The sequence below is a fragment of the Salvia splendens genome, chromosome 5 (assembly GCF_004379255.2).
Source record: "Salvia splendens isolate huo1 chromosome 5, SspV2, whole genome shotgun sequence".
In the NCBI taxonomy this organism is placed as follows: Eukaryota; Viridiplantae; Streptophyta; class Magnoliopsida; order Lamiales; family Lamiaceae; genus Salvia; species Salvia splendens.
The window spans coordinates 15,043,481-15,060,710 of NC_056036.1; the positions used below are offsets into that span (position 1 = coordinate 15,043,481).

Sequence of the window (17,230 nt, forward strand, 5' to 3'; positions counted from 1 at the left end):
AGATGTACATGCTTATCTTGTGGCTGAAGTTGTATCTGGAGATGTAAATGCTGTGCAGAAAATTGATCTCAGAAAATGGCACCTCAGGCTTGGACATCTTGGAGAAAAATGGATGAAAGAATTAATCAAGAAGCAGTTGATTCAAGCTGAAGATGAGTCAAAGAGTTTGGGTGTTTGTGAGGAGTGTATTCTGGGCAAGAGCAAGAAGCTAGTGTATCCGAAAGGAGTTCACACCTCATCAGCTCCACTTGATTATGTTCATAGTGACCTCTGGGGTCCAGCAACACCACTGACTATTGGAGGGGGTAAGTACTTTCTATCTATGATTGATGACTACTCAAGAAAACTATGGGTATTCATTATGAAAGAAAAGTCAGAGACCTTTTCTAGATTTAAAAATTGGTGCAAGGAGGTTCAGGTTGAGAAGGGTGGTTCGGTGAAGTATCTGAAAACTGACAATGGCCTTGAGTTCTTGAGCCAAGAGTTTGATCTGTATTGCAGAGAGAAGGGAATAAGAAGGCATAGGACTGTGCCTTGCAACCCACAACAGAATGGTGTGGCTGAGAGGATGAATAGGACGATTTTAGAAAGAGTAAGATGTATGCTCTTCAGCTCAGGTTTGCCAAAAAGGTTCTGGGGAGAAGCAGTGGCAATGGAAGCAGTTTTGATCAATCGAAGTCCTTCATCTGCTATAGATTTTGAAACCCCAGATAGCAATTGGTATGGGAGAAGTGGAGACTACTCAAACTTGAGGGTTTTTGGCTGTATGGCCTATGTCCACATCAGACAGAACAAATTAGAGGCTAGGGCTCTAAGATGTGTCATGGTTGGCTACCCAAAGGGAGTGAAAGGCTATAGGCTATGGTGCATAGAGCCAAATAAGCAGATAATTGTGATTAGCCGTGATGTTCAGTTTGAGGAGAACAGAATGCCTTTTCTTAAGGCAAAAACCAAGGAGAACGAAGCTGAGCCAGAGAGATTAGTTCAGGTGGAGGTGGAGAATAGAGTCAATAATGAATCTGTTGAAGCTGACAATGCAGAGAATGAAGTGGACGCATAGATTATTAATGATGAAGAGAGTCCAGAAAATAATTTGAGAGACTATATGCTAGCAAGAGATAGAGTAAGAAGAAATGTAAGGCCTTCATCAAGATATAGTGATGCTGAATATGTTCTGTATGCTCTATGCATTGCAGAGAATATTGAATACTCAGAGCCATCAAATTTCAAGGAAGCTATGGCATCTAATGAGAGCAAGCAGTGGATGAGAGCTATGATGGAGGAAATAGAGTCATTAATGAAGAATAGAACTTGGATCTTGGTGGATAAGCCAACTGCACAGAAGTCGGTCAGCTGCAAGTGTGTGTTTAAGAAAAAGGTAGAGGTTGGGAACAAGATCAGATTCAAGGCTAGGCTAGTAGGCAGAGGTTTCACACAAGAAGAAGGCATAGACTACAATGAAGTCTTCTCACCTGTTGTGAAGCATGCCTCAATTAGAGCGTTGCTTGCAGTGGCTGCTCAGAGTGATTGGGAATTGGAGCAGCTCGATGTTAAAACGACATTCTTACATGGAGATCTGAGGGAGACTATATACATGAGCCAACCAGAGGGTTTTGTGATGCATGGAAATGAGGATAAAGTGTGTCTACTGAAAAAGAGCTTGTATGGATTGAAACAAGCTAGTAGACAGTCTGAAATTTGATGAGTATATGGGGAATATAGTATTCTAGAAATCTGAGTATGATAGTTGTGTGTATTTCAGAAAGAAAGGTGAAGGAGCCATGACATATCTGCTGTTGTATGTGGATGATATCCTTATCTCTGGACCTGACATGAAAGAGCTGGAGAAAGTGAAGAAGTTGCTATCTGAAGGCTTTGAAGTGAAGGATCTTGGCAAGGCTCAGAGAATATTGGGTATGGATATAGCAAGGGACAGAAAGAAGAGAATTCTATGGTTGTCTCAAGAGAATTATATCAGTAAAGTCATAAAGAAGTTTCAGACAGAGAATAGTAAAAGTCTTTATTCCACTCTCACAGCAAGTGAGGTTGTCTAAAGAACAGAGTCCAAAGGATGAAGCTGAGGAGAAGGAGATGAGTCAGATCCCTTATGCAAACATTGTGGGGAGTATCATGTACACCATGGTCTGCCCCAGACCAGATATTGCTCATGCAATGAGTATAGCAAGTAGATACATGGCTTGCCCAGGCAGACAACATTGGCTAGTTTTGAAGGGTATATTGAAGCATCTCAAGGGGCATGGTGACCTTGGAATCTTGTTTAATGCAAGAGAAGAAGTCAATGAAGATGCACTGGTGGGGTTTTGTGACTCAGACTATGCTGCAAACACTGACAACAGAAGATCACAGTTTGGTTATGTTTTTACTTTGTTTGGTGGAGCAGTGAGTTGGAAATTAGGATTACAACATGTGGTAGCTTTGTCGACTACTGAGGCTGAGTATATGGCACTTGCTGAAGCTGTGAAGGAGAGTATTTGGCTGAAAGGGATTACTGAAGATTTCGGTTTAAGGCAGGAAAGCATAGCCATCAAATGTGATAGTAGTAGTGCAATTTGCCTTGCGAAGCATCAAACCTTCCATGAACGCAGCAAGCACATGGATGTGAGGCTTCATTTCATACGAGATGAAGTGGAAAAGGGAAGGATCAGAGTTGAGAAAGTGAGTACTGATGATAATGCAGCTGATGCTCTTACAAAGGCACTGCCAGTTTCCAAGTTCAGATATTGCTTGGATTTGGTGGGTCTTACTCGGATGGTTTAAGGATGATGTAAGGGATGGCAAAACGTTGGATGACTGAGGATTGGTTTGATCATCCAAGGTGGAGGATTTGTTAGTTGAATTGGATGAACAAACACAATGTAGCAAAGTCGTTGCATGGAGCCGTTGGGAGCAGTTTGTGATCAGCTCAAGATTGAGCTAAACTAGCCGTTGGTAACTAACTCCAAGAGGGAGGTTAGTTTGTTGCTGAGCTCCTCGAGTGTGTATATAACACAGATGCAGAGATGCAGTTAAGAGATGAATGAGAGTAGTCTTCAACCAAGTGTAAACAATTAGTGTGAATCGAGGGTTTTCATGATCTAGTTGTCATCAAAGAGTTGAGTGAATCTCTGGTGATCGTTTGTGATTGTGTGTGTTTGTATTCTTCATCATTCTCGTTTCAAATCAATAAAGAGTCTGATCGTTTTGCCCGTTGACGTAGGCGAAAGCCGAACCACGTAAACCATTGTTGTTTTCTTGTTCAATATTGCCATCTTCTTTTTACAGTTCAGGACCATTCTTAATCAAATTCATTAATTATCTGAAGAGATAAGAGTAATTGTGAACAATTAGGAGTTTCAGATTTTTGGTGATTAAGAGAATTATCTACTAATATTACTAAAAAATCACTGATCTGCGATTGTCTATGAAATGAGATACCCTAATTCAAATTATTCAAAATAAATGAGTAGTATGTACCAATAAAGTTTAGAAATTTATTCATTGAAATAAATTATATAGTACTGTCTATTAAAAGGATGAAGTTATTAATAAGAATTACACAATCGGGACGAGCAAATCAACATAACATATGACATGTTTCACGAATTTTATGTGTGTATTAGTGAATGTAGTCTCATTATTGAAGAAGCCCATTTTAACCTAATCTCATCATGTGACATGTCTATTAAATAGTTACTATGTATGTATATGCCACCATAGAAGTTTGTATACTTTTTATAAATTTAAATAATATACTTACTTATTTTAATTTAGATAGTCTTTATCTTTCTTCTTTTCTATGTAATCTCTTAGTTACATATATAGATATTTCCCATTTGTTGTTTTGAAACATCTCTCTCTTTCAACTGAAAGAAAGAACCCTCATATCTTTCCTTCTTTTATATACTCACATGTACTAACCTAACCGTAAACTTACACATAAATATAAAAAAACGTTTTAAATGATGTCAAAAACAAAAATCCTGTTCCTACACAAGATATATGTAGTAGATTACAAGATGAATTTTTGATCAGGTGGATTAATTAGTAAAGAAAGAGAGAGATAATATGGGCGCGGATGAGGAGTATCCTCGGAGCGTGAACTTTGGGCCGGGCGCCGGGCCCTCAAGGGCCTCCAATATTTCATCCCTATTTTGGAATGGCTGCCAAATTACACCCTCAGCTTGTTCAAGTACGATCTCCTCGCCGGCATCACCATCGTCAGCCTCGCCATTCCTCAGGGCATCAGCTACGCCAACCTCGCCCAAATCCCCCCATTATCGGCCTTTGTAAGCTTCTTTGCTCTGTCCTCTATTATGTGTCTCAATTTTTAATTTGGTTCATCTTTTATTAATTGTCCTACTTCATTTTACTACTTTTTGTGGTGGACCTCACATTCCACTGATTCATTTTACTAATATTTTATTATAATACTAATATATAAACATATGACCTACGCTCCACTAACTATTTTAATGCGCTTTCTTTTATAAGTAATTCTTAAAACTCGTGGGGATCAAAATGAGACATATATTAGGGGACGGGCGAAGTACTTAATTTTTAGATGACAATTAGGTTATTTTTAGATAATAATTAGGTTATAACACAGAGGTCATTTTTAACTGACAGATTCGAGCTTTGTCTCGCCGCTCTTGTACGCTGTGTTCGGGAGCTCGAGGCACCTGGCCGTGGGAACGGTGCGGCCTGCTCGTTGCTTATTGCCAAAAATATCGAAAAGAAAGCTGCGCCTTCCACTGACCTTTACGTCAGCTTAGTCTTCACCGCCACTCTCTTCGCCGGTTTGTTTCAGACAATTATCGGACTCTTGAGGTCTTCTTTTTATTGCTGTTATTCTTCTTCCTTTCTACTATTTCATACTTCATTTTGATCAATCAATTCAAATGAACCTATGCAGACTAGGCATACTGGTTGATTTTCTGTCGCATTCCACAATCACCGGATTCATGGGAGGAAAGGCAGTGCTTATTATATTTCAGCAGATGAAGGGTTTGCTTGGCTTAAAGCATTTCACCACGCACACCGGCGTTCCCCATGTTATACGTGCAATTATCGATAATAGGACTGAGGTTATTTTCATCGTTCTTTAAAAATAAAAACTATTTTCATTTTTTTTCATCCCTTAATTAGTAACTTTCTATTTTAGAAAAACTTATTTTGGGATGAGATCTAATATTCAGTACCACACTACTTTAATCACTTTTTCTTTCAATCTCTTAGGTAAAAAAAAGAGTGAAATTGTTTAACTGACATGTTTTAAATTTTGTTGAACTGATTGTAGTTCACCTGGAAATGTACAATCATTGGTATATCATTCCTCGTCTTTCTCCAACTCACTAGATATGTTGTAAGTACTCCCTCCGTAGATGTCACATTTTCCTTTTTAGTTTGTCCCATAAAAGATATCACATTTCTTCTTTTGGAAAAAGTTACCCTGATAAACTCGTATTTTAACTATTTTATTGGGCGTTAAACGTGGTGATAATTGGTTTTTAAATGCATATTACTTGAGTTTACGTTCATATTTCACTATAAAGGTGCTTTGATGAGTTTATCAAGTGTTTGAAGTTAAAATAGGTAAAAAAGGGTCAAAATGAGCCAAGCCGTGACTGGGGTCTGCTTCAAACGTTAATCTGCCTATCAATATGGGGTCCGAATCCTATTTTGAGAGTACCATTATCTTCATCATCGAAAGAGCTTCGCATGGGTACCTCACACGCCCCAATTGGAGTTCGGATGAGAGAGATATGGCCGATCTACGAAAGCCGCGCGGACTGCCGGGAGCTACCCGGCCGGGTGAATTTTATGTGCAATAATTCCACCCGGCCGGGTGGCCAATTTTGTTCATCAAGAGTCCAGAGAGTTTCACCCGGCCGGGTGAATTTCAAGTACATTAATTCCACCCGGCCGGGTCCGTCAGTTTGACGATTTTTTGAATTCCAGACGCGATTTTTGGAGGAAAAATAAGAGGCAAGAGCTAGGGCAACTCGATTCATTCTCTACAAGCCGCAAAAACACACACTCTCTCTCTAGGAAGCACTCTTGGAAGAAGATTGGAGATTCAAGCTTCAATTCATCCGCCAATTGTATTCCGTATCATGAATTCTTTTGTTTTCTTTAGTTTTTGTTTGTTTTTTACTTTGAACATGAGTAGCTAAACACTTTGTGTAGAATTCTTGGTGAAGATGCATTGATTCATAGTTATTAATCCAATTGACTTCGTTTTTATCTTGCTCTTGTAATTATTTGAATTATTCTTGTGCTTTTTCCTAATAATTGCTTGATCACCAATTGAGAGTGTAGGGTTTCTTAGAGTAATCGGGAGATGAAATAATTAATCTTGAAAGAAGAATAATTCACACCTTAATTCAATAGAACTCGGGAGAGTTGAGGTTTTGAGTGGAATCTGTTATCTAATCGATCTATTGGGAGTTAGGTCTAAGAATTAGAAGGGGACTTCAATTGTTACACTTAATCTACAGGTTTCTCACCTCGGGAGGGGGTTTAATCTACATGTGTGATTGATTCAATAATTCTAGAGACTTTAAATGGTAAATCGATTTCAATTGGGTTAGGCTATGAGTTGTGCATCGGATCCTTGAATTCTGCATATTTCTCCACCATCTTACACAGCTTTCTTAATTGCTTTCGTGTTTAAGTGTTCTATTTTATTCTCTGACTTTACATGCTTTTAGTAGTTGTTAGTTTTAAAACCAAAAATTTCTGATTGTCTGGATAGTAGTTGAAATTGGTTCGTGGTACTTAAGTTTACACTTAATTGTCTCTGTGGGATACGATATACTCTTGCTTGCTATTTGCTACGATAACCCCGTACACTTGCGGGTATTATTTGGGTAAAATAAAGTTGAGTCAAGTTTTTGGCGCCGTTGCCGGGGATAATTTTGTGTTATATAACTTGATATCGTGATAATAATCAAGATTACTATTTTAGATTTTATTGCTTTTTGTTTCTTTTTACTTCATTTTTAATTTTTTTGAGTTCTCACATTTGTGTTTCTTGTTCAGGTGTATGCACACACGTTCTAAAGGCTTGCCTCTAGAACCTTTCGATCCGGAGATCGAAGCAACAAACCGGAAGAGGAACGCCTATAGGAGACTCACGCAGAAAATTCAAGCTTCTTCGCCTAACCGCATAGGAGCATCTTCAGTTCAAAGCGACCTTTCACCCATCCGATCACCAGTTCAGGACCATATTTTGTTTGATCCCGTTTCTCCTAGTCTGATGGAGTGCGAAGAGGGCAACAACGGTCCACCACCCCCTCCTCCCAATTATGCTGAGCTTCTACTACAGCTGGAGGAGCTGCGTCAACAAGTCAATCATAGACAAGCTGTGGTGCCTGTTCAGAATCAGTATGCATACCAAGGCCAGGCAAATCCAACTGTCCATAGCAACATCGCTGCCAACACCTTTGAGCTGAAAAGAGGACTTATTCAGATGGCAGAGAATATTGCTTTTAGGGGAAAATCCACTGATGATCCGAACAAACACATCACCAAGTTCATTCAGATCTGCAACACTACGAAGTTGAATGGAGTGACAGATGATCAGATTCGACTTAGGCTGTTTCCCTTTTCCTTAGAGGATTCAGCAAAGGATTGGTTGGAGAGCTTGGAGTCGGGCTCAATCAGAACATGGGATGTTATGGTAGAGAAGTTTCTAGAAAAGTTTTATCCCCCCAGTGAGGCGATTAAGAGGCAACATGAGATCATTGCCTTTCAGATGAACCTTGCGGAGAATATCAGAGAAGCATGGGTGAGATTCAAAGCCTTGATGAAGCGATGTCCCAACCATGGGTTAACCCCGACAGTTCAAGTCATTACATTTTTTAAGGGATGCGTGCCTGAAGCACAACGGGAGTTGAACTTGAGCTCAGGCGGTAATTTTCTCAAGAAAGGAGTGAATGAAGCCATGGAAGTGATTGAGGAGCTCGCATCTAATGACGAAGGATGGAGCAACGAAAGGAGTAAGGTGCATAGAGTGGTTTCTACTACAGATCATAATCCTATGAGTGCCCTATCCGACAAGTTGGATGCGTTGACCATGAAATTTGATTGCATGATAATGGGGAAACCTTCTCAAGAGCCCCAAGGAAGTATGGAGGACGTGAACTATGTGAATCAAGGGGGCAACAACAGGTACTACAATAATCCACGCCCCAACTTTCATGGTGGAGGATATAATCAGTACGGGAACACGGGGCATCCCAATCTCTTTTATGAGAACCCCAATAATGCTCTGCAACCACCCCCAGGGTTCACAATTACTGATGGAGTGGTTAATGATCCGAAGAAGATGACCAAGGAAGACATACTCAAGTCTTTCATGCTACAGTCCAACAAGCTCATGGAGCAGAACAATCAAAGGATGGAGAAAGTTGAGAAAGATGTGCAAAGTATAGTCACCCATCTGAAGTTCGTAGACACACAGCTGAGCCAGATTGCTCAGGCTGTGAGTATGAACCACAAGCCTGGGCAGTTCCCAGGCCAGCCAAATGAGAATTCGAAAGGATGAATGGCCATCCATCTGAGGAATGGCAAGACGTATGAAGGCCCATCTCTGTCTGAGACCACGAAGGACGCTATTCTTGAGCCTAAGGTTGCCGTGGCAGAGAAACTGAAGGGCAAGATAACTGAACAAAGAGACATTGGAGGCACTTCTGGAGTGAAGGTGCCCTTACCTGAAGCACTGAAGCAGAAGACAAAGAAGGATGAGCAGTTTGCTCGATTCCTAGATATATTCAGGAAGGTGCACGTGAACATCCCACTGATTGAGGCACTACAGCAGATGCCGAAGTATGGAAAGTTTCAGAAGGAGGTGATAGCCCAGAAGACCAGTTGGGGGCAGGTAGACACTATTAATCTAACTGAAAATTGCAGTGCTCTGCTGCAAAGGAAACTGCCGGCCAAGCTGAAGGATCCTGGAAGTTTCACTGTCGACTGCCTCATTGGGGGCTATAAGGTGGAGAATGCTCTCTGCGATCTAGGCGCGAGCATTAATCTAATGCCACTATCGGTGTTCAAGCAAATGAACATTGGTACTTTGAAGCCCACCTCAGCCACACTACAGATGGCAGACAGATATGTCGTGTATCCAAAGGGCATCGTGGAAGACCTACTGATTAAGGTCGGGGAATTTATTTTTCCCATCGACTTTATGGTCTTGGACATGGAAGAAGACAAGGGAGTCCCCCTACTGCTAGGACGTCCCTTCCTTGCCACTGCTGAGGCAAATATAAACGTGAAAAAGGGAGAGTTGACAATCTTCATGGGAGAAGAATGTCAAATGTTTTCCCACAAACCGAGAAGCATGGATGGAAGAACTGAGGAGTGCAAGGTGGTGCGTCTGAAGCACCAAGTGACTACTGAAGAAGGAGGATCGAGTGCAGTCAGAAAAGTGAAGCAGAAGGACTTTTATGAGCTTCACATGGAGATGATGGCTTCCACTGACTCGAAGCCAATAACATGGATCGATGCAGACCATAGTCGCCCTTCACCGGTGCACGCGGTGATCACTACTGAACCCCCTAGGATGGGGGGTAAAATACCAACTGATGTCAAGGGAAGAAAGATAACTGCTCCAACACTGAAGGAGCCTATCCCGAGAGAGCCTGAAAAGTGGTGGCTCACCAAGACGTGGAACGATCTATTTCCTCATGGAGGAGCCAAGCGATCACCTGGAGGCAACTCTGGGATGAAAGGGGATCTCGGTTGATATTTGAAGACGTCGGGCACACGACGATAAATAGGTGCGCTGCATGGGAGGCAACCCATGGAAGGTATCTTTTATTGTTTTATGTATTTCTTTTAGTGTGTTTGCTCAGTAGGCATCACCTCTCCACCAACGTTTCAAACTTATTTATTTGCGTAGCTTTGAATAAGTTTGGGGGGGTGATATGGTGGATGGTGAACCTATGAGCATGTTTATTGTTTTCATGTTATTTTTGGGTAGTTTTAAAATTTTTGCTTAGTATTTTAGTTTAGGATTAATAAACTCCATTGGATGAAATTGAATAGGGTCGGAGCAATTTGAATTGAATTCAAGCATGTTTGTTGGATGAGTTGCTAATGATGCTATGTGCTAAAATGTTTGTGAAAACTTGTTGATATGACCAATCATGCTTGTATGTCCTTATTGTGATTTGCCTAAAGTGAATTGCTCGTTGCATTGTCCTTTGCCATAACCCTGTGAGACTTGAGCCTATATACTTCTAAATGTGTGATTATCGTCATTGTGTTATATGTTTCTAGAACTTGCTCGCGATCTTCCTTGAGTCTACATAGTGAGTATAGATTTAGGAAGTGACGTTAGGCCATCCGTTCTAGCCTTATCTTTACTTTCACCCTAAAATAAAAATCATAATCCTTTGTTAGCCATATTTGAGCCTAATAGCCTATTATTTGATAACTTGGGGTTGTATATATGCTTGAAAATAAGTTTGGGAGAAAAGAACACTTTTGGATGATAAGAAGAGTTTAAAGATGAAGTATTGGCTTGAATATCTTTGGGAAAGTGGATGTATGCTTTTAGTTGTGAAAAAAAAGAGTTGTAAAAAAAAAAGGAATAATTTGGTGGTATAAGCTAGGCGAAGCCTAGATGGGGTATAAGCTAGACGAAGTCTAGAAATGCGTAAGAAACCAAGTTTGGGGGAGAATTGGTAGATGAGAAGAGTCTATAAAGACTACTGAGGAGTTGAGTTGTTTTAAGAACGAAGTTATTATAGTTTCGAAAGGGATTATGTTGGTTTCTGGGATTACAAAGATAACTACCGGGCGTAATACAACCCAAAAGAAAGAAAAGGAAGAACTGAACTTAAAAAATACAACGTATAATCGAAACTACTAAACCAGTGTGATTAGCCGAGTCGAGGAGGCCTCTTCCCGCAAGACGAGATACGCCCCGGTAGTGCTCTTCGGTTTGGCGTGTCGTCCCCAAAGGTAAAACGGCTACGTCTCTATTGATGCAGCACCGCAATCAACAGAGCTCCGGCGAACTGGATGGAGGAGATGGCAGAGCTTCGACAGAAAAACTATGCAGGGAGAGGGAGAGAGCTTATGATGCAGAATGCTTTTTGAATTGTGTAGTGATGCATGGAATGGCTGGCCTATTTATAGGCTCAGTCCACTGCAGGGGGTCAACAGCCATGATGGCTGTCATCATGGCAATTCGTAACCGACGTCGGTTACAGACGTGTGGCAGGAGTGTGCCATCCGTGTGTAGAGCGTGTGGATTTCTCACGTGGCACCCGTGACTGTGCCTCGCTTGACGACGTGTCAAGCCACTTGGATTGCTGACTCGGCGGTGGTCCAAAAAGAATAGTTTGGGCCAAGCACCAAGCCCAAAGACCACCCAAAGACCAATTGCCAAGATCCAAGTCCAAGTCCAAGTCCAAGTCCAAGATCAAGATCGAGATCGAGATCGGGATCGGGATCGGGCTCGGGCCCGGGCCCGCGGCCCGCGGCCCGCGGCCGCGACCACGACCACGAGCACGAGCACAAGCACGTGCACGGGCACGGGCTCGGGCTCGGGCGGGCGGGCGGCGGCGGCGGCGCGCGCGTGTGGGCTCTTTCACCCATCTTGGTCCACTATAATTATTAAGTAACATAAAGTCACTTAATTTATACACATTAAAGATGTGTTAATCCTCCAATGTGGGATAATTAACACTTAGTTAATTATTCCCTAAGCTCCAACTCTAAGCTTTAATTAAAAGCTAATTATGCCCAACTTTAATCCACTATTTCTCACTCACCGGAAATCGGATTTGAGAAAGTGAATATACTACATTTACCTACGTAAAATGTAGAACGACACTATGTCATTTAATTTCACAAAATTAAATGTCTCGTCACATTTATTATTTGGTCAAAATCCATTGACCGGGCATATTTAATCCATGATTTTTACAATCCCCCACATGAGTGGAAATAGCCGAATGCATATGCATGCAGACACAAGCTCAACCCTCGCGAGGTATATAAGCATAAGGATAGGTAGTTGTTGACTTTGAACCCTCCATAGTCGACACCATCGGATACACAGGCGGCTTAGTAGCGCGATGCTTTGAACTAATCCCCCACGGCGTGCACCGAGACAATGGTGTTAACGCTTAAACACCTCAACCTCATCCGTTCTCACGTTTTGTGTCCATTGCGGTCTTGGACACCACTTTGGATTCATAAGTGCATTTTTTTATGAAGCGACCACACTTCGCACTTACATAGGTGATTCTTAGTCAAGTACCTTGCCATACTTGGTCTCTTTGAGAATTCCATCTCTTTGAGATCCTTAAGAACCATTAAAAGTCATAGACTTAGCCTTTACCACTAGGCAAGCTCTCCAACACTCTATTGCTCTCTAGGGAATAGATATAGTTGAGTGTTTCTCATGAACTCTCATAGCTTAGTTGTCCCTTTGAACCAAGTTCTTGGGATCTCCAGTCATCATGGTTGGGTTACCACTATGACAATTCTTTAGTTTGTGGATTTCAAACCCATTCCCTCTAGCAACTTATTCATTTGATCACGGTTTAACCCTTTGGTTAGCGGATCCGCTAGATTATCTATTGACTTCACATAGTCAATTGTAATCACCCCTGTTGTGATCAAATGTCTCACGGTGTTATGTCGTCGACGTATATGTCGAGACTTACCGTTATAGAAACCATTGTTTGCCCTTCCAATAGCCGCTTGGCTATCGCAGTGAATCAGCACCGGTGGCACTGGCTTAGACCAACATGGAATGTCTTCAAGGAAGTTCTTAAGCCACTCGGCTTCCTCACCAGCCTTATCTAAGGCAATGAACTCCGATTCCATTGTTGATCGGGCTATACAGGTCTGTTTTGTGGATTTCCACGATACAGCACCACCCCCAATAGTAAAGACATATCCACTTGTTGAAAGTGAGTCTCTATTATCGGATATCCAATTGGCATCACAGTACCCTTCAAGTACCGGGGGGTATCTCGAGAAGTGTAGCCCAAGATTTTGAGTGTGTTTTAAATATCTCAAAACCCTCACAAGAGCTCTCCAATGCTCTTTGCTTGGATTGCTCGTGTAACGACTTAACTTGTTCACGGCACAAGCAATGTCAGGTCGAGTGCAATTAGTCAAGTACATAATGCACCCGATGACCCGTGCATACTCTTCTTGTGCAACGGGCTCGCCTTTGTTTTTGCTCAAGTGAACGTCGAGTTCAATTGGAGTCTTAACCGGCGCGCCATCATAGGCTTTGAATTTATTCAATATCTTCTCAACATAATGTGATTGTGTTAAGATGATTCCATCATTCGTTCTTAGAATCTTCATTCCAAGAATTACATCGGCTAGACCCATGTCTTTCATGTCAAAGTTTCTCTTTAACATGGCCTTTGTATCGTTAATTACTTGAGTGTTGCTACCCAAGATTAACATATCATCAACGTAGAGACACACTATAACATGACCGTTATTAGTGCTCTTGATGTAGACACATTTGTCGCACTCGTTGATTTTAAACCCATTTGATAACATCACATTATCAAACTTCAAGTGCCATTGCAATGGCGCTTGTTTCAATCCATATAGGGATTTCACGAGCTTGCATACCTTTTTATCTTGTCCAGGTACTACAAACCCTTCGGGTTGTTCCATGTAGATTTCGTCTTCTAGTTCACCATTCAGAAACGCGGTCTTTACATCCATTTGATGAATCTCGAGATTGTGCAATGCAGCAGTAGCGAGAAGCACCCGGATAGATGTAATCCTTGTTACAGGTGAATAGGTATCGAAGAAGTCATGTCCTTCTTTTTGTTTAAAACCCTTTACTACTAATCGGGCTTTATACTTATCAACTGTTCCATCGGCCTTAAACTTTCTTTTAAGAACCCATTTGCATCCTAAAGGTTTAGCACCTTCGGGCAAATCAACCAACACCCATGTGTGGTTCAGCAAAATTGAATCAATTTCGCTTTGAACAGCTTCTCTCCAATGCAGCCCGTCTGGGCCAGCAAAGGCTACTTTTATCGATGTTGGTTCTTCATCCAACATGAAAGCAATGTAGTCAAGACCAAAAGTTTTTGGTGTTCTGACTCTATTACCACGTCTTAGTACTGTATCTTTTGGATCGGGCCTTGCACGCTTGCGCGATTCAGGTTCCGCATCTGTTGATTTAGAACTAGTGGCTTCTTCTTCCACTTGTTTAGAACTGGTGGCTTCTTCAATTCTTGTCTCAGAATTGGTTGATACTTTTTCCTTATCTTTGCAAGGAAAGGTATTTTCGAGAAATACAGCATTCCTCGACTCAATTGTTGTTCCTACTGTGATAGTCGATATTTCAGACTTGTGAACAACAAATCGATATGCACTACTGTTAAGTGCATATCCAATGAAGATGCAATCAACCGTCTTAGGTCCGATTGTAACTTCTTTGGGCGGAGGAACCATCACCTTTGCCAAACACCCCCACACTTTGAGGTATTTGTAGGATGGCTTCCTTCCCTTCCACAACTCATAAGGAGTAACATCTTTTCCTTTGAGAGGGATTTTATTCAAGATATAGTTTGCTGTCAAAACAGCTTCCCCCCACATGTTATGTGGTAATCCTGAACTGAGTAGCAGTGCATTCATCATCTCTTTTAGAGTTCGATTCTTGCGTTCTGCAACACCATTAGATTGTGGTGAATATGGAGCAGTTGTTTGATGAATTATACCACTTGCGTTGCATAACTCCTCAAACGGGGCTACATATTCGCCTCCTCTATCGCTTCGAATCATTTTGATTTTACAACCAAGTTGATTCTCAACTTCGTTCTTATAATTTTTGAACGCCTCTATTGCTTCATCTTTGCCTTTTAAAAGATAAATGTAGCAATATCTTGTGCAATCATCTATGAAAGTGATAAAGTACTTTTTACCACCTCTAGTTTGCACCATCTTTAAATCACATACATCCGTGTGAATTAATTCAAGGGGTTTTGTGCTTCGTTCAACCGAGTGAAACGGCAACTTAGTCATTTTTGCTTCAAGACAAATTTCACATTTATCTTGGATATCCAATTCATTAGCCTTTAGTAAATCTAAATTTACTAATCTTTTAATGGCTTTTGAATTTACATGTCCCAATCTACCATGCCACAAATTTGAAGACTCAATCAAATAAGAGGAAGTAGATGCTTTATTCTTATTGGCCAATGGCTTCGCAACACTTCGAGTTGCTACACTAAGCTTGAAAAGCCCATCGGTTACATAACCTTTTCCGATGGATTTTCCAAACTTATACAAGACAAACCTATCGGACTCAAATACAAGTTTAAACCCTTTATTAACTAGTATTGATCCTGACACTAGGTTCTTGCGGATGTCCGGGACATGCAGCACATCCTTCAAAGTGATAGTTAGGCCAGACGTCATCATGAGAATCACGTTGCCAACGCCGAGGACTTCGGACGATGCTTGATTCCCCATGTTGATCTTCCTTCCTTCAACAGCAGTGTAGGAGGCAAACTTGCTCCTGTCGGAGCAAACATGAGCAGTAGCGCCGGTGTCGATGTACCAGCCTCCCTTGTTATCAACAAGGTTAACCTCTTCAGTGACCACTGCAATGAGGTCGTTCTCATCCCAGTCCTTGAACTCATTCTCAACGACGTGGGCTGCCGGCTTCTTCTTCTTGCTGCGGCAGTCTTTGGCAAAGTGGCCCGGTTTGCCACATTTGTAGCAGTCGCCTTCAAACTTCCTTGAAGGCTGCTTTCCCTTCCCTTTGTCATTTGGACGGTTTGGGCGAGGGCGTTTGTTGGAGGGACCGCCCCGCTCCAACAGGTTGGCTTTGGCTTCATTTGGGGTGAAGCCTTTAGCCTTCTGATCACTTTTGCGCACGTCGGCCTCAATGCGCAACTTCACGATCAAGTCTTCAAGGGTCATCTGCTTTCGCTTGTGCTTGAGATAACTCTTGAAGTCCTTCCAACTTGGAGGGAGCTTGTCAATGATCGTGCACCTTAGGAATTTATCGGGCAAGGTCATCCCTTCAGCCACTAATGAGTGGATGATCATTTGGAGCTCTTGGACTTGCTCCATGACGGGTCGAGAGTCGACCATTTTGTAGTCCATAAACTTGGATGCTACAACTTGTTCCGTCCCAGCAGCATTATCTATGCTATACTTCTTTTCTAGGTTTTCCCACATTTGTTTAGATGTGGTTACATTGGAGTATACATTGTACAAACTATCATCTAAAGCACTTAGAATGAAATTTTTACAAAGGTAATCTCCTTTCCTCCAAGCTTCATAATCTGCCATGACTTCGAGCCTAGTCTCTTGGTCGCTTGGTGCGGGCGGCTCGTTCTCCGTGAGGAAGTTGGCGACGCCCAATGTTGTCAAGTAGAACAACATCTTCTGGTACCACCGCTTGAAGTCAGATCCTCCAAACTTTGGTGGCTTCTCGGCAGGTGGCATCATTCTTGGTGCCAAAGGTGCCGCGCTTGGTCCTTGGAAGGAACCAATTCCGTTGCCCCCGAAGGAGCCAACAACATGGTTGGGCATAGAGCCCCCACCATTCATGTTGGGCATAGAGCCCGCCATGGTCGTACCAGCCCCGAAGGGACTAGCACCCGCATGAGACCCGAAGGCCCCAGCATTCGTGTTGATCCCGAAAGATCCAACACTAGTATTGAGCCCGAAGGCACCAACACTCGATCCATTAAAGGATCCGAAGGAACCACTAAAAGTGGAACCAACCGAACCACCAAAGGTGGAACCAGTGGACGCCCCGAAGGGGTTGTCCCAAACCCAAGGGACGGTGGATGAGGCAGCTGGGAAGCCGGGAGTTGGCATCATCGAGGGAGCCGATGAAGTGTTGACCGGTCCAGTGGTCGCCATGGTGGAGGGAATGGCGGCGGCGGTGGTGGCAGCGGCGGTGTTGGAGTCGGTAGACATCTCCAGCAAAGGTGTTTAATATTTCGAAAGTTTTAGTTCAGTTTAGAAGTCCAAATTCCTTCAAAGGCAAGTTATCTCGTCTTGCGATTGTTGGTTTCTGGGATTACAAAGATAACTACCGGGCGTAATACAACCCAAAAGAAAGAAAAGGAAGAACTGAACTTAAAAAATACAACGTATAATCGAAACTACTAAACCAGTGTGATTAGCCGAGTCGAGGAGGCCTCTTCCCGCAAGACGAGATACGCCCCGGTAGTGCTCTTCGGTTTGGCGTGTCGTCCCCAAAGGT

General features: G+C 42.2%; 1 protein-coding gene across 1 annotated transcript; it reads left to right on the plus strand.

Annotated features, from left to right (window-relative positions):
- The first annotated feature begins 8,548 nt into the window (after positions 1–8,548).
- LOC121803880 lies at positions 8,549–9,748 on the plus strand. Its single transcript, XM_042203460.1, has one exon. The coding sequence runs from the start codon at positions 8,549–8,551 to the stop codon at positions 9,746–9,748; it is 1,200 nt and encodes a 399-aa protein (XP_042059394.1).
- Positions 9,749–17,230: the final 7,482 nt, after the last annotated feature.